At 39.6% G+C, this 22,403-nt stretch overlaps 1 protein-coding gene across 1 annotated transcript in view; it reads right to left on the bottom strand.

Annotated features, from left to right (window-relative positions):
* Window positions 1–228: 228 nt before the first annotated feature.
* Window positions 229–22,403, bottom strand: part of LOC114555100 (solute carrier family 12 member 2) — a 22,667-nt gene continuing 492 nt past the window's right edge. The window contains exons 2-26 of the mRNA XM_028577214.1: window positions 20,554–20,679; window positions 20,238–20,313; window positions 19,452–19,547; window positions 18,889–19,028; window positions 18,679–18,789; window positions 17,377–17,485; window positions 17,119–17,246; window positions 16,047–16,131; window positions 15,198–15,346; window positions 12,915–13,022; window positions 12,234–12,357; window positions 12,049–12,150; window positions 10,583–10,738; window positions 10,158–10,257; window positions 9,504–9,615; window positions 9,267–9,407; window positions 7,704–7,810; window positions 5,529–5,608; window positions 5,304–5,444; window positions 4,102–4,215; window positions 3,221–3,332; window positions 3,012–3,098; window positions 1,063–1,198; window positions 871–938; window positions 229–374 (exon numbers count right to left, since the gene is read on the bottom strand). Coding sequence (XP_028433015.1) covers window positions 239–374; window positions 871–938; window positions 1,063–1,198; window positions 3,012–3,098; window positions 3,221–3,332; window positions 4,102–4,215; window positions 5,304–5,444; window positions 5,529–5,608; window positions 7,704–7,810; window positions 9,267–9,407; window positions 9,504–9,615; window positions 10,158–10,257; window positions 10,583–10,738; window positions 12,049–12,150; window positions 12,234–12,357; window positions 12,915–13,022; window positions 15,198–15,346; window positions 16,047–16,131; window positions 17,119–17,246; window positions 17,377–17,485; window positions 18,679–18,789; window positions 18,889–19,028; window positions 19,452–19,547; window positions 20,238–20,313; window positions 20,554–20,679 — 2,844 coding nt within the window. The 3' untranslated portion in view covers window positions 229–238. The remainder of the gene's footprint in view (window positions 375–870; window positions 939–1,062; window positions 1,199–3,011; window positions 3,099–3,220; window positions 3,333–4,101; window positions 4,216–5,303; window positions 5,445–5,528; window positions 5,609–7,703; window positions 7,811–9,266; window positions 9,408–9,503; window positions 9,616–10,157; window positions 10,258–10,582; window positions 10,739–12,048; window positions 12,151–12,233; window positions 12,358–12,914; window positions 13,023–15,197; window positions 15,347–16,046; window positions 16,132–17,118; window positions 17,247–17,376; window positions 17,486–18,678; window positions 18,790–18,888; window positions 19,029–19,451; window positions 19,548–20,237; window positions 20,314–20,553; window positions 20,680–22,403) is intronic.

Genomic DNA, 22,403 nt, shown 5'->3' on the forward strand with positions numbered 1-22,403 from the left:
TGACACAAAATTTACGATAATATTTCTGTTCTTGTGCAGCTGTAGGCGGTGTAATACTGTAACACACTGTGTGTGTGTGTGTGTGTGTGTGTGGAAACTGTGTGTGTGTGTGTACACTGTACGTGTGTGTGTGTGTGTTTGTGTATATGGACACTGTACGTGTGTGTGTGTGTGTGTGTGTGTGTGTGTGTGTGTGTGTGTGTGTGTGTGTGTGTGTGTGTGTGTGTGTGTGTGTGTGTTAGGAGTAGAAGGTGAGGACACTCTGGTGGTTTCCTCGGACCAGCAGCAGAGGTGGGAGGTCTTTGGACAGAGTTTCCAGCCAGCACATGTAGAGAGCGCTCGACACCGTCCCCTTTCTGGCCAAAGGCATGCTCCTGAGAAGGGAAATATCACAGAAAATACAGAAAAAAATGCATTTATTATGATTTAACTTGGTTTTTAGAAACCTGGATCTGCTGCAAGGATTACTCAGATTCAAACCAGTTGTCATGCAGTGATAACGTGTAACTACATTTACTCTACTTACACTACAGGTAAACTGAATTTAAAATTTAAGTGATAGCTAGATATTAGCATGAAACTTCCCCAGTTGATTACTGACATTAAGACTTTACAAGTTATTACAAGTTTTCTGAAGTTGAATGTTTAAATATGCAATATTCTGCTTTTACATTAATGCTTGAGGAATAATAATTTAATGATATAATATTTAACAGTATAACAGTCTTAAAACTTTTAACTAGCTTACATTTTCATCAAGGAACATTTTCACTTTACTACAGTTTTTACTACAGTTACTTCAGTAAAGGGTCTGACATTGAATGTGAAGATAAAGACAATCATCAGTAAAGAAGAATGTAAAGTTCATACATGACGATGAGCTTCGCCATGCTGGAATGTTCCTTCAGCAGCTCGTTCAGTCGGATCTGGCGGTTGCTCTGAAAGTCACAAACAGCATGTTGACACGTTAACATTTCCTTTTTAAACAGCTCTAACATCACAGTAACACTTCAGCTGGGCACTGTGATTGGTCAGAGTTGTGTCTGCAGTGTGTAGGCGGACCTTGGCCTTGTAGAGCTCCAGTTCGTTGTCAGTGATCCTCCAGGGCTCCTGGGCCTTCAGCCTCTCTGCCGCCTCCTGTTCCATGTCGTCTTCCTTCAGCCTGTACGGCTCGATCAGCTCCTTAAAGCTCAGCTTACTGCACAACCACACAGACACGCCACTTGATATCACAACACGTCACCTTCCTAAAATAATGGCCAAGTCATTTTTTCAGGTTTTTCAGAAAACACAAAAAAAAATTTGGGGCATTTACAGTGAGGAAAATAAGTATTTGAACACCCTGCTATTTTGCAAGTTCTCCCACTTAGAAATAATGGAGGGGTCTGAAATTGTCATCGTAGGTGCATGTCCACTGTGAGAGACATAATCTAAAAAATAAAATCCAGAAATCACAATGTATGATTTTTTTACTATTTGTATGATACAGCTGCAAATAAGTATTTGAACACCTGAGAAAATCAATGTTAATATTTGGTACAGTAGCCTTTGTTTGCAAGTACAGAGGTCAAACGTTTCCTGTTGTTTTTCACCAGGTTTGCACACACTGCAGGAGGGATTTTGGCCCACTCCTCCACACAGATCTTCTCTAGATCAGTCAGGTTTCTGCGCTGTCGCTGAGAAACACGGAGTTTGAGCTCCCTCCAAAGATTCTCTATTGGGTTTAGGTCTGGAGACTGGCTAGGCCACTTGATATGCTTCTTACAGAGCCACTCCTTGGTTATCCTGGCTGTGTTCTTCGGGTCATTGTCATGTTGGAAGACCCGGCCTCGACCCATCTTCAGTGCTCTAACTGAGGGAAGGAGGTTGTTCCCCAAAATCTCGCAATACATGGCCCCGGTCATCCTCTCTTTAATACAGTGCAGTCGCCCTGTCCCATGGGCAGAAAAACACCCCCAAAGCATGATGCTACCACCCCCATGCTTCACAGTAGGGATGGTGTTCTTGGGATGGTACTCATCATTCTTCTTCCTCCAAACACGGTTAGTGGAATTATGACCAAAAAGTTCTATTTTGGTCTCATCTGACCACATGACTTTCTCCCATGACTCCTCTGGATCATCCAAATGATAATTGGCAAACTTAAGACAGGCCTTGACATGTGCTGGTTTAAGCAGGGGAACCTTCCGTGCCATGCATGATTTCAAACCATGACGTCTTAGTGTATTACCAACAGTAACCTTGGAAACGGTGGTCCCAGCTCTTTTCAGGTCATTGACCAGCTCCTCCCATGTAGTTCTGGGCGGATTTCTCACCTTTCTTAGGATCATTGAGACCCCACGAGGTGAGCCCCAGTCCGAGGGAGATTGACAGTCATGTTTAGCTTCTTCCATTTTCTAATGATTGCTCCAACAGTGGACCTTTTTTCACCAAGCTGCTTGGCAATATCCCCGTAGCCCTTTCCAGCCTTGTGGAGGTGTACAATTTTGTCTCTAGTGTCTTTGGATAGCTCTTTGGTCTTGGCCATGTTAGTAGTTGGATTCTTACTGATTGTATGGGGTGGACAGGTGTCTTTATGCAGCTAACGACTTCAAACAGGTGCATCTAATTTAGGATAATAAATGGAGTGGAGAAGGGACATTTTAAAGGCAGACTAACAGGTCTTTGAGGGTCAGAATTCTAGCTGATAGACAGGTGTTCAAATACTTATTTGCAGCTGTATCATACAAATAAATAGTTAAAAAATCTTATATTGTGATTTCTGGATTTTCTTTTTAGATTATGTCTCTCACAGTGGACATGCACCTGCGATGACAATTTCAGACCCCTCCATGATTTCCAAGTGGGAGAACTTGCACAATAGCAGGGTGTTCAAATACTTATTTTTCTCACTGTAAATATCCTCGAAATTAGTGCTGAAAACCTTACTTTAACGCCCTTCACATCATCATGTAGACTCACTGAATGCAAATCAATCAGTGAGCCGAGGCCGACTCCATCTGAGGTCGTACCTGTGTTTCTTGGGTTTGGTGTTGATGTCTCCGAGGACGTTGATGTCAGAGAAGTCGATCCTGAACCTGCTGAGCAGCGTCGCCATGCTGATGGGACACACACACACACACACACACACACACACACACACACACACACACAATAATCAACATACTTGAATGTACTGTGTGTATGAAGTGTAAACAACATGATAGCTGATTTAACTCACGCTCGGCGGTCGTGGTCAATGCGGTTGATCTTCCCGCCGATGAAGACTCGGATCCTGCAGTCGCCCCACTTGCTCCCATTGGTCAGCAGAAAGGGGATCAGCAGAGTCAGACCTGCACACACAAACATACACAAACACACTTTAGTATGAGAAGCCATCTAGGTCAAAATTGAATACTACACTTGGACATACATATATACTTCACTTGCACATACAGTACATATATACTGGTACTTAACACTTGCACATACATACGGTATATACTGTACTTCACTTGCACATACAAATATACTTCACTTGCGCATACATATATACTTCATTTGCGCATACATGGATGCAGCAAAATGAAGTCGAAAAGTACAAAACTTACCACATGATACTAATGTATTTTTCAACCTGGATCCTATTTCCCCATGTTTTTGACTAATGGAACTAATGAGAATAGAGCGAGAGCGCTGCAGCCGGCAGCTGCAAAACGGGGTGCAAAGTAACTAAAAACATAAAGTAACCTCTCACGTAATTTCATAACGAGAATTCTTCTCTCCTCCTTATGGGATCCTCTCCCATAATGTTGTCAGTCACTTATAATAACAACCTGAACCTGTCAGTGGCAAAAACAAGCACTTCTAGTGGACGTAACATTACATTGACGCTGTGCAATTGCCCTTGCTGCCTGGCGGCTGCAGCACTTTATCTCAATACTGGACCAATTAAAAAAACTTGTTGCCCCCACCAGTCACTTGCACACAAAACATGTTACAGGTTAAAGAAAAGATAAGTTTCCCTTTAAAACGTAAGGTTTGAAACATGTTTTAAATTAGTAATAGGTAATCTTTGGTGTGCAGCAAGCCTTCGTCTTTGGATTAGACATAAAAACTGACCTCCGTCATCAAACAACCACCAGACATCTATGGTTCCTTTGCCCTGCTTCTTCTTGAACTGCTGGCTGGTCTCCAGCAGACGTTGGTCGGTCAGACTCAGAGGAGACTTGGTCTCTGTTGCAGGTGACATGATACGACACAAGGTGAGGTTAAAGAAACACTTTGGCAGATGAGAAGTGTCAAATGAGAAGATGAATGTTTGTCAGTCTTTCGGAGTCTTGACTTAAACATCACACCACGCCACTGCTTAAGACGCTGCACTGGCTACCTGTATATTTTAGAATTGATTTTAAAGTTATTTTACTTGTTTATAAAGCTTTAACTGACCTCTCACCTCCATACATCAGTTCTTTTCTTGCATTTTATGTTCCAGCCAGATCACTAAGGTCCTCCACTGCTTTTCTTTTAAATGTTCCTTACGTGTCCCATAAAAGTACCAGGGAAAGTGAATTCTGTTTTTACACCTCTTTAAACTGTGGAACTCACTGCCTTTGGATATTAAAATGGCAAGCTCTCTCTGTATTAAAAAAAAAAAAAAAAAAAATATATATATATATATATATATATATATATATATATATATATATATATATATATATATATATTATCTTTTTAATTTGGCTTTTGATTTGGGGTGATTCTATTGCATTATTTTAGCGTTAAAAATATTTTTTTTAAGTCATTTTTTAAACCTGGTGATTTTATTCTTTTGGTTTTAACATTTGACATTTGTCTTGCTTTTTTCCCTTATCTGTGTTTTAATTTTGTTATTTTTGTTATTTTTGTGATGTTGTTCTGTGAAACACTTTGGGCTGCATGCATGCATGAAAGGTGCTATATAAATACATTTAAAAAAGTTAAAGATAAAGTTTGTGCTGCTGGACCTATCTCGTACAGGGATAAAGATAGTCTCGCATTGCCAGTCCTTCCTCCACAGCGCTGCGAAGGAGGGTCTGGCCAGCGTTTGGGGATGGAAGAAAAACGTGCTTTTCTTTAAACCAATCACAAATGTCTTGGGCGGCACTAAGCACCGGACGGAGAAAGAAACGGAAGGTAATGGACATCCGCCCGAAAAGAAGGACATCCAGCGGAAGTGGAATGTCGTTGATATAGACTAGGATAAAGATTAGCTGGTATAAACTGTGATGTGAAGGCTATGACTAGATGAGTGTTCATGTTGACCTGTGCCATGATGACTTTACCTAACATGATGAGCGGGCTGCTCTGGTTGGTAGTGGTTTTTGGAGGACAGGAGTCCGACTCTAAGTTTTTATCCAGACTGACAGAAACCACCACCTCCTTACTGCCAACTGGGGGCTTCTCGTTGGACGACAGCAGCTCGTCTGCAGGGACAAACATGGAGACAGATGCAGTGTAGCAGTATACTGTAGGTAGACAGACAGATTCTCAGAATAAGACAGATGTACCTTGTCCCTGGATGTGAGAGATATCCAGTCCGTCCTGCAGTCGAAGGAGCACCACCCCAAACTGCAGGTCGAAAGCATCACTGCAATACAGAACACACAATCAAACCTTTCTGTCCGGCACAGGAAATCTGTTTTATAGATAGAATGTCAATTTATTCTACCAAGAAAAAAAGAAAATCTTCCAGTTTAGTGTGTGAATTTCTTCTTTAGAAAAAAAGAACACCTTACAATTACAGTTGCCCTCGACTAAAGAAAATCTTAGTCGACTTAACACTACATGATTTTGTCGACTAGCTAGTCGATTAGTTGCTTTAATCGACACATCTATAAATAAATTCAAAAAAATTTCTTCAAAAAGATTCATTCATTTTTTACCAGATATGTGCTGATAAGTTTCTTCAATACAAGTCATTCAGCACAAAAAGGAAAATTGACTAAAAAATGACAGAAATCTTAGTCGACTAAAATGAGCGGTTAGTCGTCTAAGAGGGAGCAGGCCTACCATTTTCAGCCTTCTTTTATTCTGAATTTGTTTTTTCATACATTTTAGGGACGGTATAGTCAAATGTTTATTTTGCACTCATTTACATCTTGACACCTCTGAGTATACTGGTCTTTATTTCAAGTGGGAAAAAGAACTTAAAAGTCCAAACATCATTTTTTTCAATCAGTCAAAACTCCTTCATCCTTCAATCTAGATTTAATCAAGAGGATATATAACAGTTTTATGTGCATCTACAGTACAGGCCAAAAGTTTGGACACACCTTCTCATTCAATGTGTTTCTTTATTTTCATGACTATTTACATTGTAGATTCTCACTGAAGGCATCAAAACTATGAATGAACACATATGGAATTATGTACTTAACAAAAAAGTGTAAAATAACTGAAAACATGTCTTATATTTTAGATTCTTCAAAGTAGCCACCCTTTGCTTTTTTTGATAACTCTGCAAACCCTTGGTGTTCTCTCAATGAGCTTCATGAGGTAGTCACCTGAAATGGTTTTCACTTCACAGGTGTGCCTTGTCAGAGTTAATTAGTGGAATTTTTTCCCTTATTAATAAAAAAGCAAAGGGTGGCTATTTTGAAGAATCTAAAATATAAGACATGTTTTCAGTTATTTCACACTTTCTTGTTAAGTACATAATTCCATATGTGTTCATTCATAGTTTTGATGCCTTCAGTGAGAATCTACAATGTAAATAGTCATGAAAATATAAAGGAAACGCATTGAATGAGGTGTGTCCAAACTTTTGGCCTGCACTGTATATATATAATACAGTATTTGTAACTCATGTTTTTTAAATTACAATAAAACAAGCTCCTCAATGTAACAATGTATAAAAGAGACAATTTAATAAAAGTTCAGTTTTATCTTTATGCAACTTTTAGCACTCTGTGGTGTACTTTAAAGTGCTCAAATTAAGCTCATTTTCAGGTTAATAATTGGAGGTAATATTTAGAGGTTGTACAAGGTTTATGTGGTTTAATTTTCCAAAAACACTATATTTTTGTTGTACTGCACATTTCTGCTGCTCCTCTTTTCACCCTGTGTGTTGAGCTCTCTGTTTTAGCTACAGAGTGAGACATCTCACTTCTGTTCTATCTTTGTTGGGAGTCGCACATGCGCAGTGCCTAGGTAAGCACTGCTAGCTAGTCAGAAGCAGAGTATGAGGGCGTGCCATGCTAACGGATAGGTGAGCATTATAACGTGTGTTACAAAGTGACGCACGTTCGTCTCGGAAGTACAGGCTGGACTACAATAGAGCTGTTTGGAGCAGTTTGTGAACAGCAAAGAGTCCATCATGTTTTTTAATCCTCCGTGTCCTCCTTGGCTGCAAGCAACTGCAATCATGGAAAGCTTGTATAATGTGGACGCCCCGACAGTGTTGTTGTGATTACTTAGAATTCCTCTTGGGGGAGAGAGAAACTACACACTATAGCTTTAAGATTTCATGAAATGATTTTTACTGTATGAGATTATTAAAGAATTTGTGTTGGCTTGATTAATACATTTTTGGTGATCTACGTTTCCAAATAAAAAAAAGCAAAAGTAGTGAAACTTTCCAAATGAAGACACTAACTCCAAACATGGCACAAATCAAAGGCAAAAAGAAAAGTACCTTTGGAAAATGTTAGAAGCTCATTTTAAAAAGACACATCAGTCCTTACTGTATAGTGTTGATGTAAACCTCCACATCTCTCATGTCTCCATCACTCCAGTTGTTCTTAAAACCCATAACCAAGGTGTTGGGCTTCAGACGACCCAAACCGACAGCCTGAACATCACAGAACACAGAAGTGACTATAGTGATTTTTTTTTAATTGTTTTTAATCAGAGAACAAAGTTATTTTTTTAAATTTAACGAGAGAGGTCTGGTATTAAATAAAGCCAGGTGGGGTTTATATCCCCCACCTGCAAACACACTAGGAAAGCAAATCAACACAATCAAAACTGTAATAGACAACGTTGTAATAAAATGATTAAATAACAAGATGTAGAGAAAAAAATTAAATAATCCTGACACAGAAAATAAAATCTAAGAAAGTAGGTGTGTGTAGTATTAATTAAATATGAGTAAATCAAATGTGTATTGAGTTACAAAAGGAAGCGTTTGCACTAGTTTGGTTTATGGATCATTAATGTCTCTGCGTGGTTTGAATTTTGAATTCTCAGAGCAGCTGTAGGAAAATAAGGAAAATGAAAGTGAAGAAGTACCAATAATGAAATTAAGATAACTGCATGAAAACCAGCTACACATTGAGATCAATTCATGAATTAATGAGATATCCACTTGATCAGCCCTGTCTCCTTAAAATTACATTCCCATACAACTAGTCTATATCGACGAAATTTCATTTCCGGGATTGCTCCAGTGCCGCCTGAAATTCCATCGGATGTCCCTTCATTTCGGTCGAATGTCCGTTACCCTCTACTTTCTTTGTGTTGGCATTCTAAACTCTGATGGATTTAAATCCAGACAGCTAGCTAGACTATCTGTCCAATCTGGGTTTTCTGTTGCACAACTAAAACAACCTTTGAACGTACACGTTCCACCAAAACAAGTTCCTTCCCGAGGCTATTTTGCAGAGGCACCATGGCTCCGTCCGGTGCTTAGCGCCGCCCAAGACGATTGTGATTGGTTTAAAGAAATGCCAATAAACCAGAGCACGTTTTTCTCCTAAACTGGAATGCTGTGTGGACTAGCCAGACCCTCCTCCGAGCGCTGTGGACGAAGGTCTGGCAATGCGAGACTATCATACAATTAAACTGCATTCTCAATATTGTTTCTAAGGAAACATATTTTCTCCCAGGTTTCCAGTATCACAAATACATTTCTAATCAAGATCCACGTAGGGAGGAGGTCAGGGTGTATTGGTAGGTCGAAGAAACACAGGATTTTCACACAGGAGACCGCTGTTTGTGTCCCGTGTGAAAGCAAAAGACAACATTGACTTGTAAGCCACGTAACGTACTTAACTTGCGTCACGTACGTAAAATAGGCCACTAAAATTACGTAGAAACATAGTAATTTTAACCCAAACCACATGATATTTTCCAAAACTTAACCAAGTAGTGTTGAAACAAATGTAATCCATGGGGAAACATTTTTCCTCAAAACATAATTGACGTTGTATGGGAACCTAATATTTTAGGAGACAGGGTTGACTTGATAGACCTAACAGACCATTGCTGGAGGTTCGGGAGTTTAATTTCCATCCAGGTGTTCATACCTGCATGAGGAACTGCGCCCCGTGCCTAAGGTTGTCAGAGAACACATGAGTGTAAAAGGCCTTGATCCGTTTCTTGTTGAGCCAGCGCTGACAGCGGGCGTGTTCCTGAGACAGCTCCTTCAAGTTTGGCCGACGGGTCACCTGAACGCAAGAAAGACACCGGCGATGACAGGAGAAGGCAAGGGAGAAGTTTGCAACCATGCAGAAAACGTTTCAGCGATGTTAATCTGTACGTACGGTCCTGACGTGAGCGCAGACCATGAGTCCGACGTTCTTGGTGAAAGAATTAACCAGTTGAAGCAGAGCAGGACGAGCGTTTGGATAACCAGCCATCACCAAACACTGCGGCCTGGAAACATGGATTTTACACACTTAGAACAACAACTTCTAAGAGTTTTGAAAGGACTTGCAGTTTTGTGTTTGATGGATATCAGAGCGTGGTCTTGTCAAATCAAATTCTGGTAAAAAATAATTTTATAAGTGACATTTTGGAAAAGCTTTTTTTGTTTCCAGGGTTGTCCTTTTTTTTTTTTTTTTTTTTTTTTTAAAGCTTCCAAAGTTTGTTAAATTTTTCTACAATCTTAAGATAAGATAAACCTTTATTGATCCCCAGTGGGGAAATTCGGTTGTTGCAGCAGCAGGACAGAAGTTTATACAGATGAATAGAAAAAGTGGCAGGATTTTTTTATTTTTTATAAAAGATGTATATAAAATTAAATAAAAATAAGTTCCACATTTGTTTTACTGTTAGTTACTACAAGTTTTCTGCTGGATGCTTTAATCTAAATTCAAAACAGCATTCAATGGATACAGATTTTTGGCATTAGGGGACTGAGTTGGGATCAGTTGCTGAGTTGGAATCACAGACCCAATCTGAAAGCTCCGGCTGACCTGAAGTTTTTAACGTGGTCCTCGACTCCAGTGAGGTTTATACAGTGAGTCAGAGCCTGGTTGTAAATCAGAGCCTGAGTGGACGAACCCCAGTTCACATCTACAGGAAACAGCACACACACACACACACACACACACACACACACACACACACACACACACACACACACACACACAGACACACATAGATGAAGGTATGATTGTTAAGTGTTTGTAAAGTGAAATAAAAAAAAGGCAGTAGGTCATAGAAGAGCCGGTTGGAGCAGTAATATTGTAACTACTCTATATAAATGATGTTTTCTGACTTTTGTCCGATCTTTGCTGTTTACATGTAATTGTGAAAAAGTGAAACAAGTGGTCGGTATCTGATCAGTTTAACTGTTAGCAGCTAGCGAAGATAACATGTGAAATCATCGCGTTCTCACCAGGTTTCTTGTAGCTGACGTAGATGTAGAGGGCGAGGACGATGAGCAGAGTGACCAGAGCTGCCCACCAGTTGATGACAAACATCACCACACAGCACAAGACCGCCCCGGCAAGAGACACCCACATGTTGTAGTACTTGAAGCTGGGACGCCACCCTGTGGTGAGACAAGGATAAAATAAAATAAAAAGAGCTACAGTATTAACAGGCCATGATACAAGAGCAAATGTTTTACTAAATCATTTCTATATTTTGCATAAAAAAACAGTAGCAGAGGATAACCAGAATTATGGAGGCACAATATCTCATTGGTTGAATTAAACACAATTAGCTTGTCAGGCCTTTTTAAACTAACCATGCAAGTAAGTTGGCATGTAAGAGGTTACCATTTTTTTTTTACACTATTTTTTTATTTTTTATTTATATAGCTGAAAATCACACATTTTTCACAGAGGGCTTTAACAAATTAAAATGGCCGGTTAGCTAACTAACTTTAAGCTGTGAAGCGTAGTTCTCTGGCTTTACACCTTCAAGTTTTAATATACAACATAGACTATAAACATTGTTGGCAAACTTGGTCAGTTTGAGTCACTCCAAAAATAGTCTTGCAATGCCAGACCTTCCCCCACAGCACTGCGGAGGAGGGTCTGGCTAGTCCACACAGCATTCTGGGATGGGAAAAAACGTGCTCTGGTTTACTGGCATTTCTTTATACCAATCACAATTGTCTTGGGTAGTGCTAATCGGCGAGCGGAGCCACGGGGCCGCTGCCAAATAGCCAATAGTCTCGGGAAGGAACTTGTTTTGGTGGAACGTGTACGTTCAAAGCTTGTTATAATCGTGCAACAGAAAACTCAGATTGGACAGATAGTCTAGCTAGCTGTCTGGATTTACCCTGCAGAGATTTGAGGAGCAGTTAAAAAAAAGATACTTGCACTGCTGTTTTTCCATAGGTGTATAGTTGATGATTTAGCTTTGTTAATCCTTGCTGTAGAGAGCTCAAGCATAACTATGTCCAGAAAATACGCCAACCACTATTTTATACAAAATGAGTGTGTGTGTGGGGGAGCCAGCGCTGAGCTCTCATTTTCTTGGTTGCGGTTGATCCGGCTAGCCAAATTTTCTTCTGTCTCCCAAGTCGGTGTAATTTAGAATCATCATTAAGTAACAAAGCAATCGGGTCAGTAGGAAGTCGAGATCCTATCACATCAGATATTATTGATGTTGTTTTATTCCAAAACTCATGCACCTGTTCACACTCCCAGACCATGTGCAGGAAAGTTCCAGTTTGTTCAGGTTGGCAGAACGTGCAATAGGGAGCAGGAATGACTTCAGAGACAAAAATCAGAGACCTTTTCAAGTCAACTCTAACGTCACTAGAACTCAATTCATGGCAAGTCTCTAATAAATCTGTTCATATATCAAGAGTGAATCAATGAAACGGCGACTTTAGTTTACAGAGCTTACCTGGAGAGTTGGCCAAGGAGGCGTGGAAGACAGAGAAGTTAATGAGAGCGTACGAGGCCAGGAAGAAGTTGGAGATGATGGGAGCGATGATGTTCAACTCCGCTAACACACACCGACAGAGAGGTTCAATATTCAAGAAGCTTTAGCTCAAAGAGTCAAAGGTAAAGTTTGTGTTTGGAGCCTACCAATGAGAATGAAGGCAAGGCCGATGCAGAAGGTCAGGACGTAACCACGGAGAGGCTCGTTATTCTTCCCGTAACCCTTGGCAAAAACACCCAGCCCTGGATAGATGTTATCCTTGCATAGAGCCTACAATGACAACCACTTTTATTCATTCATTCATTTTATTTCATTTGTGAAGTTTATCATTTGTTGATTCAGTTTTTCAGTAATTCAGTTTTGAGAGACAGATATTTGACATCGGGCTCAATATAAAAAAATACAGGCCTGCGTGATGCTAAAATTGAACCTATATGATCCTAATTTTGATCTACCAAAATATAAAGTGTACATTTTCATTCTTGATCTTGGAAACTGTTCTACTAGCTTCTTCCGGTGCTTTCAACCACACGTTGAGGCCTTAGTCAGTGATGACAACTGAGAAAAGTTCATCCACTGATGAGGGCCATGAGATGCTATTGAAAGCTATGAAAAAAGCGAGTAAGTGGAACTTTTTCTCAGAACACAATGTATTTCAAAGTAATAATTTTCCTTTAAGCTTTTTTGTTTTCCCATTCACACACTTCAGTCAGTATTTTTCTTGCTGATAATGAAACTGATCTGTTCAGTTTATAGATATAGTTCTACATGTGTCTGTGTGATGTTGTTGTTGGTTATCTTGTGATAAATAAGATAAACTCTCTGACCTGGAAGACTTTGGGTGCGCTGACCAGCGAGGCTAGAGCCGAGGACAGAGTGGCTGAAAAAATCCCTGCAGAGATCAGAGGGCCGAAGCCCGACACCAGACTCATCACCTGGACAAAAAAAAAAACACACACACACACACACACACACACACACACACACACCTTTAGGTTCACACTGACCAATCACAATCCATAATCCCCTCAATCCTTATCCTTACAAGTCAATGCATACATTTGCAGCCGTAAAATATCTTATCAAGACTGCAGGTTGTTCAAGTTTACCAAAATGCAGCCTACAACTCCCCCACACCGTTTGTTTGCAGTTACTGTACATAAAATTGTTCTCTAATTCTTTGTGAACAATATTTGTGTCTGGGACAGAATTTGTCACAATATCACGATCATTCGCTCCAGTCACAGCTTTTTCCAAATAGGGCAGCAATTATGAGATTTTGACCGTTGTGGGGTCTGAAGCAGGCGTGAGTCAACGCACTGAGCTGAGACACAGTTAGCAAGAGTATAAGCAACTTGAAATTGTGTACATTTAGTTTTAGTAGTTGTTGTAGTTTACATTTGCACTCATCCTGTTTTGTTTCCCCCTGGATAAATAAAGTTCTTATCTTATCTTATCTTACTGTGCTGATGGGTGGGAAACAGCTAACCCAATGCTGCAGGTCAGTAAACAACTTAGGACACTGTACTTTAAAAATAAATTATGGCAGTTCATGATGTTCTCAAACATCAACACCTACCGACATTATGTGACGTCTGTTAGCGTGTGAGAGGATGAGAAACACACACAGATGTTAGATTTACATTTACATCTGCTTTACTTAGACACATTTTAGTGACAGAGCAGAACTTAAAATAAAGAATTATAATACTGTAAAACAAGTACAAATGTCTGTTGAGATTCAGCAATCTCAACAGACAGCAATATCAGTGTGTGTGTGTGTTTGTGTGTGTGTGTGTGTGTGTGTGTGTGTGTGTGTGTGTGTGTGTGTGTGTGTAGGTGGATGTTGTCAATGCTCTCATTCAGCTCTGGTTTCAACCAGCGAGAACCTTGTGACTCAAAACAACAGTCACTATTATGACTGCTGCACTTTGTTTGGGAACAGCTCCGTCTCACACACACACGCACACGCACCCGCACACATGCACACACGCACACACACACACACACACACACACACACACACACACACACACACACACACACACACAGTGCAGGCATATGACAGCATACAGAGAAACAGGATCAGAGCAGCAGTCTGACACGATTCACACTCATATTAAACAACCACAAAAGAATCTGCAGCTGTTTTTTAGTTAGAGTCTGTTAATACCAGTCAACAGGTATAACTCATACACCTGATTTCCATCTTCCATCACACACCACATGTTTGCTTGTTTTTGCCTTTGTCGTAGTTGTAACAAGTAAATAAGTTTATTGATTGAAGAACTATTGATTGACAATTAATAATTTGGTTAGTTAAATCAATTCTATTATACTTTAAAAAGCAGTTGTTTGTGATTATATGTGTACATGTTGTAGTAACAGCTGGTTGAACAGGTCAGTGCTCGAAATTAATTAAGATCTGTATTTTTCAAAGAGAACACCACCTATGAGACTGTTTTCACAGCTCAGTTATTGGTCCCTGATTCCAGGGTGGTTCCCCGTTTTGATTGTTTGTCAATTTGGTAAAGTTCTGAATACACATATTCATAACTTTATTAATATTGATGAAACATCTTTGACAAATTGCCAATAATTGAATCTGTACCTTCCTAATCACCAACAATATAAAGAGTATTGAGACAAAACAGTCACAGATAAAGTTTGGAGAGACGGAAATCACGTTTGGACTGTTCTGCTATGAATGCTTTGTTTTTTGTGTAATGAGCACACTGAACCTAATTCCTAGCAACTCAGTTGCGTGGCATTAAAGTATTGTATCTTGAATCTTATCAATCCAACTAGCAAATGTGATCTAACTGCTGCTTTTGATGACTGTTGGTGTGTGTCGACGATGGGAAACGGGACAGTGTCGTATCCTGACACGACATCCCCGTCAATGTGACCGTCAATGTGTAGGCTTCCATAGAAACAATAGCTGTGGGTGTTTCAATGTACGTCACACTCTGCCAGTGTGTGTTGGCCCTTATGTAACACACATTCCTCAGGTTGTCTGAGTGTGTTGAGTGAAATAAGCAGAAAATGCCCCTCATCATATCATATCCACATTATCAAGTTTCCTGAGCAGCTGAGTGTGTGTCTGTTACCTGGAAGTCGTTCATCAGGCCGTACTGACAGCCCCCCTCCTTGCAGATGGAGAAGTCGTAGCCCAGCGTGCAGGCGGCGTCGGTGCAGTTCACCGTGTCGCTCACCGTGTCGTTGTGGTCGCCGGTGGCGTCCCTGACAATGCAGGAGCCTGCAACACACACTCTTAATATTGTAACAACGGCAGAGCCGAATCATCACGGAGATTTCGTCAACCAACCTCTCTTTTGGTTTCTTAGGTTATGTTTTGGTTCTTTTCTTACTCTTATTTTTGCCTTAATTCGATTGTGAGCAACTGCAACTTAACAATTTCCCTGAGGGGATCAATAAGGTATTCTGATTCTGATTTGCATCCCCACATAACATTTTCCACTCATTAACACAGCATACACACACACCACTGATTTGATTCTTTTTGCAGATTTAAGTTTATTTTCTCTTTTTAATTTAATCAAAATTGAGCTTTATAGTTGCACCACATGTGTTCTCTGTCCTGAAGCCAGTTGAGTGCACATTCAAATGTGAAAACCGTAACTGATATTTCTACAAAACTATGAAAACATAACTCTGAGATACATCTCTTTATGTTTTCCAGATATTAGACTTCAACAGCACTTTCATATAATGTAGTATAGGGTAAGGAACAACATATAACAATAATTTAAAAGCATTTCATCACAGCTGTGCCTCAGTATTTCGTGACAGCTGTCAACAAGTCTATATCATTTTTAGAAGTTGAGCTAAAAATAAGCTCTCTACATCTACAGCTATCTAGGAAAACTCAACAGAATATAATGCATAATTGACAGAGTTACTTGGGTGTTAATCACAAGTGTGTACAGTAATATTACCTGCAGAGATGGTGACAGCCACGTAGGTGATTCCGGTGATGACGATGGCCAGCAAAGTACCTTTAGGAATCGCTGACTGAGGGTCCTAAAAAAGGAGATATGATGAGATTCAAGTTTATTGTCTGCTCAGGAATATTAATACCAAGTAATCCATAAAGTATCTATATATTTAGTTGAAAATAATAATAAGCTTTTCATACAAAAAGAAGCAATACAATTTGCTTCGCAAAAGACATAAATACACAAAAATAACAGATGCAAGAAATATATTAGACTAAAGATTATATTAAACTGCATTAAAGATTTTGAGTCAAATCAAATTGTGATTAAAACATGAAATATAAATGAATGACAATTAATATTGTATTTGAAGGTTAAAATATAGTAAACGTTTCTATGTAAAGGCGTGTTTGTAAGTGAGGTGCACATTCTCAGCTCTGCAGGAAGACTGTTCCAGAGTCTGCAGCTGTATGAACCAAATGCAGCAGTGTAAGCATGGCATTGTTCTTTAAGTGGTAAAAGGCAATTAAAAAAGACATTTTTGAGCCACTCAGGAATCACTGATTCCTAAAATGCAATTTACAAGAGTGTCGACAGGGCTCAGGTCTCCAGATGAAGTAAAGATATAAAGTGCCATGTTTGCAGATAATAGAGAAAGAATTGCAGCATGTACAAAAAGAAAAGAATGGGGCTTGGGACTGAACTTTAGGACTCGCCACAAGAAATATTTACTCATTCTGAACATGAACCTCCCAAAGGAAACTCTAGTAGATAGGCATTGGGAGAGTGCAGACCTTGAGCCCAAAACAAGTCTATAACTGTGGCAGAGATTGCAAGTTTAAAATCTCCTACCACTGAAATCACCCAACAGTGAGTCAGTGTACTGACCCCTGACTTCATGGAGAAAGATGAGAGCTACATCCCATTACTGGATGTCAGCAAAAACAAGATTTTCAGCACAATTTCATTTTGTCTTGTTCAGAACTACTCCAAATTTTCTTATCCCTTTAACCATCAATCATCCATGTTTAGATTGTCAAATACTACGCGATACGCGAAATGTGGCATTCACCGTGAGGTCTCCGGAGATGTTGGCTCCAGCCAGGATCCCCGTGGCTGCAGGAAAGAAAATGGCGAACATGGAGAAGAACGTCTCCTCCTCTCTGAAGTCTGGACCCAGGTTCTCTAAGAAGATGGCAGCTGTCGGAGGAGAGAGCCAAAACAGAGGAATATATACTTTTCATTTAAATTCTATCACTGCAAATGTTAGGTCAGCGACACTTTTGAATGGACCAAAAGTTTGGACAAAATGAATAAAGTGCAGACTGACTGTTGTAGCCGAAGAATCCTTTGGGCTCTTTGCTTTCTATGGCCATGAAGCTTCCTATGAAGTAGTTAGCGATGGCTGCCAGCAGGATCACCAGGAGGACAATCTGAGCCTGACAGACAAAGACAGAGAGAGAAAAAGCGATAAGGAGGGGGATATGAGTAAGGATATTTTTTATTTTGTCATTAATAGTAAGACATTTTTTTTTCAAATCTACTTTACAACTGGAGAGAATCAATGATCAGGGTCTCATAGACAGATTGCACTATAAATCTGTCAACGACAGGTGCCTTGAAGTTAGTAAATTGCACACAGCATGCTCATACAATACTTGCACCTTAGCTATTGTCTGATTGTCTTATAACAGGAATAAGAGAGCAGCAACAAGACACAGACTCTACAGCCATACTTAGACACAGTGGTGCCAGCATGCTAACATGGGGGTCATCCTTATGTTCCAAGGGTCTCCTTACTGTAAGAATCTAATTTGCAGTTCAAATGACAAAAGACTTAGGGGGATGGATGTTTCAAGTGCAGTTTGAATGGTAAAAATCTGTTCAGCCGCTGTGAATATATCAATGTCTAAAGTCAAGAAAAGTGTCTTTTCGCAAGTTTGAGGGCGTAAGTTTCAAGGAGTATTACATCAGAAGGCTGTAAGCTGTAGGTGGGTGATTTCAACATATGACCCAGGGAAACATACATTGCACATTTGACCTAGGTAAAAAAGCTAAGAACATAAAACCTTTTAAAAGGTCTACTTAATGTGTCATATTACGAAGAAATTGAGCTGGGGAACATAGGACCCTGGGGACAGAGATACACCCCCCTAACATGCTTACAGAACCAATACTAACATGTGGATGTTTAGCGGGTTTAACGTTTACCATGGTCACCATCTTAGTTTAGCGTGTAAGCATGCTAACATTTGCTTTTTAGCACTAAACACAAAGTACACCTGAAGCTGTTGGGAATGCCCTTCGTTCTGCAGGTATTTGGTTACAGACCATATTGGACAAATTAATATTTTGACCTGATGATGACGCTAGATGAAAAGTCAGAGGATCACCAGAATTATTACAATTCATCCTCTTATTAACATTAATGTTTGTACAAAATGTCATCTTAATCCATCCCACAGATATAGAGATATTTCAGTCAAGACCAAAGGCTGTTTAGAGGCTGTAACGTCAACTGCAGAACCTCAACAGTTTACAATGAACATCTTGTGCCAGTCTTCCAAGATGCCAGCAGAGGATTTGGGGTGTCCACTGTTTTCTCTATGATATAATTGGTTTGCAGACCTACCTTGGCTTCCCACTCCATCCCAGCTACAGATATTCCCAGCAGCAGGATGACGGTTAGAGTCCCAACGATACGAATGTCATTTAGCTCATCAGTCATCAGAGCATCAACATCCTGCAACCAACAACCAAACGAGGAACAAGATCCCTGTCAGAATACAGAATCAGTGCTGACAGGCAGACGTTTGAATGGTCATACCAAAGTATTTCTCACATTAAGCATCTCCACGACTGTCTCTGCGAAGCCCACGACGTACATGGCCACAGCCACGGCGTTGGCAAAGGCAAAGATGAGACCGATGGAGCCTCCAAACTCCGGCCCCAGACTCCTGGAGATTAGGTAGTATGCTCCTCCTGGACAGCAGTGATACACGGTATTAATCATTGTTTCGTCATAACTTTTTTCTATCACAGGGACACTTTAATTTTAAGTATTCTTTTAAAGTAATCACTTTTAAAGGATGTTGACTTACTGGAAACATTGGTACATGTTTTGACTGAGCCTTAGTGCAGCTTTAGCTCTCAGTATTTCTTCAATAATGTTTGTGATCCTGTAGTTTGAGCTGATTTACGATACAATTCTAAACATGTTTTCCTCGTCGTTTGTTGAATGCTAAATTTTCACAGCCAGTTAGGGTTTTTAAATAATGTATTTGGTTCTTCTTAAATAATAAGAATCCTCTGTATTTCAGCAAAACAAGCTGATAATTAATAAAGACCCCTCACTAATCAGATAACATTTTCAAAATAAAAGCTTGTCTACGGTGGCTGTCTCACCTCCTCGAACGAAGCCATTGGTTGCTATAGCAGAGGTAGACAGACCAGTGATGGTGGTAACCAAAGTGGCCATCAGAATTATCACAATGGTCAGTCCTGTTACACACAAACAAATAGAACCAATCAAAACAAACAGTGAAATTGCGAAAGATTTTAATAAGACAACTTTGATTAATCACATAATCTCCAGAGCGATCACAGTAGCTAACCATGTTAAACAGTTTAGTCTGTATATGTTTCAAGTTGCAATAAGTGTTTTTAGCATTTTAGCAAACAATCTAGCTCAACTTTTATAGCTTTCATCAAACATTACTCATACACGGGGAAATAGTACGTTTTTGGGGATTGTTTTCAGCGGCGGATTAATCCACATTTGGTGCTGTAGTGAGTATTTATGGCAACAGGACGGTAGCATACGGTGTATGTGGGATTGAGTGAAAATAAACTACGGTGTGTGTGTTTGTGGTAATGAAGGAAGATGTCACCCAGTGCAACAGTGTGGCTCATTGATGTTTAAAAAAAAAGAAAATTGACATGATATGATATTTTATATACAGCACTTGTTAGTGGATACATTCACTGTTGGTGTGGGTCTTTTTATGGGATTTGTTGATGAAGAAATATAGAGCCTTATCCTTTAAGTATAGCTGCCAAATAATGCATCTAATGATAAAGGCTTCACTCTGATTGGCTGGTCTGGAGACAGGGAGAATCCTGAAGGTAGTTGAGCTCACACTTGGATTATTTTCCTAAAGTCAAAGTTAAACTCAATGTATTTGCACCTACCGATTCCAGCCTGTCCCACAATCCAGGTCATTCGAATAAAGAGCATCACACCCCAGATATTCAGCATGCAACGGATCTGCAACACACACACACACACACACACACACACACGCACACACACACACACACACACACACAAACAGACGGTTAATCTTGTGGGGACCATCTTGAATCCCCAGATGGAATGTGAGTCCCACAATGTGATTATTAAAACAACAGGATAAAACATTTATTTGAGATCATTATTATTATCAGATCACATTAAATATCACAGGCAGAAACAGATGAATGCTTCGTCCATGTACAGAACACTAACCAAGACTCCTTTGACCCAACCAAACTTGATAGTTCCTCCTTTCGCCTCCTTTGCCGCCAAGGCCGCCGCCGCCTCCTCAGCCGCTGATGGCTCCTCTCCATTGGCCAGACCGTCCTCAAAGGCCTCCTTACAACCAATTGCAGCCAAGAGGGAAAAGAGTGAAAGACATAGAGACAGACAGGTGAGTAATAATGAAAGTCTCAAACTTGTGTTGGTTATGAAAAGTTGCATGTATCATTATGAGTTCTAGGGCTGGGCGATATGGAGTAAATCAGATATCACGATATTCTTGACCAAATACCTCGATATTGATATTGTGGCGATATTCTAGGGTTGAAAATTGGTGCTTTAACAAAATATCTTCACACTTAGATTTTAGATAAATAATCATCAGTAATGTGGACATAATTTCTAAGTGGGGAAAAGGCAAATAATAGAACAGCTATAACAGGCTGGTAAGTTCAGAAAGGTACATCACTTTACTGTAATGTAGCTTTTAAAACCAGGAAAAGACAACACTTATGTCACATCACGATATTACGATATCCAAAATCTAAGACGATATCTAGTCTCATATCACGATATTGATATAATATCGATATATTGCCCAGCCCTAATGAGTTCACTATAAAAATGTGGGTTTTTGACTGTTAAATTATAAGATGAATGTTGAATCAAAAAATGAAATAAATGTATGAAAAGTTTGCTCAGGTAACTTTTGGCCACTTTTTGACACTTTAAAAGTGCTGATTTTCATTCATTAGTCACTTTAACTTAATTTTTCGGGTGTTTAGGCTGTTCACATCCATTTACTGAATAGTTTACTGTAATAGCTGAGACTTGTTGGGCATGTATGAAATGTGTAAGTATCATACAATATAAATATCATAAGGACTATCATAAGAATTATTTGGACTATCATAACCCACAACACAACACAATCATGCCAACCACAGTCATGTTTATTGTATATACTGTATAATCACTTGTGTGTGACATTACCGTCAGAGTCTGGTGAACAATGTTTGGATTTCGGCCCCATGAAATGAGGAAAATGTTGTTTCTTTAACTGTGATATACAACAACACATAGGCTATAACGCAAAGTCTGCGCTTTGTGCTTTTCCCCCTTCAGAAATAATTTTACAGAGAGCTTAAACGTCATCCAATGTCCTGTTGTCAGAATACTTTAACTGCTGCATTATCAATGTACAATGTATGTCTATGTTACGGCTACCTAGTTGTATCCGAGGAGTGGGAGCGTGGCAGGGGATGCCTGCAGGGTCATGAGAGGCAGCATTGTGTGGCGTGGTGTGGTGTGGTGTGGTGTGTGTGTGTGTGTGTGTGTGTGTGTGTTGGGGTCATGCCTCCAGTGATGTCACTGAGCCCACTCGGGGTCTCTCAGGTGGGAGTGAAGAAGGGAATGCTTTGCACACCTCTAAATACCTCTCATAACTAAGCTCATGAAAACAGGAGGCAGTGCAGTGTGTTCAATCTTTAAATGACTGAAATGAAAAATGAGAAAGCAATAATTTTAAAGGACAGTGTGCATAGTATGCACACTGTACACACTATGTACATCTACACTATGTATACACACTATGTATATCTGTATAATAATCCTACGAGTGTTTGTGCTAGGCCTAGTGACATTTTCATACCTTACTTTAACAATGTTATTCGTTATAGGAACTTATCTGAGTAAAAATAAATAAAGAGTGCACATGCCATTAATAATAGTAGCCTTCTTAATAATAATACATGTTTTGAAATGTTGGTATTGCTACGTTCAAACATCTGAATTGGATCCTACTTCAAGTTATTTTAAGAGGCTCTTTTAATGAATTGAAT

Source organism: Perca flavescens, chromosome 5 (assembly GCF_004354835.1).
Source record: "Perca flavescens isolate YP-PL-M2 chromosome 5, PFLA_1.0, whole genome shotgun sequence".
Lineage (NCBI taxonomy): Eukaryota > Metazoa > Chordata > Actinopteri > Perciformes > Percidae > Perca > Perca flavescens.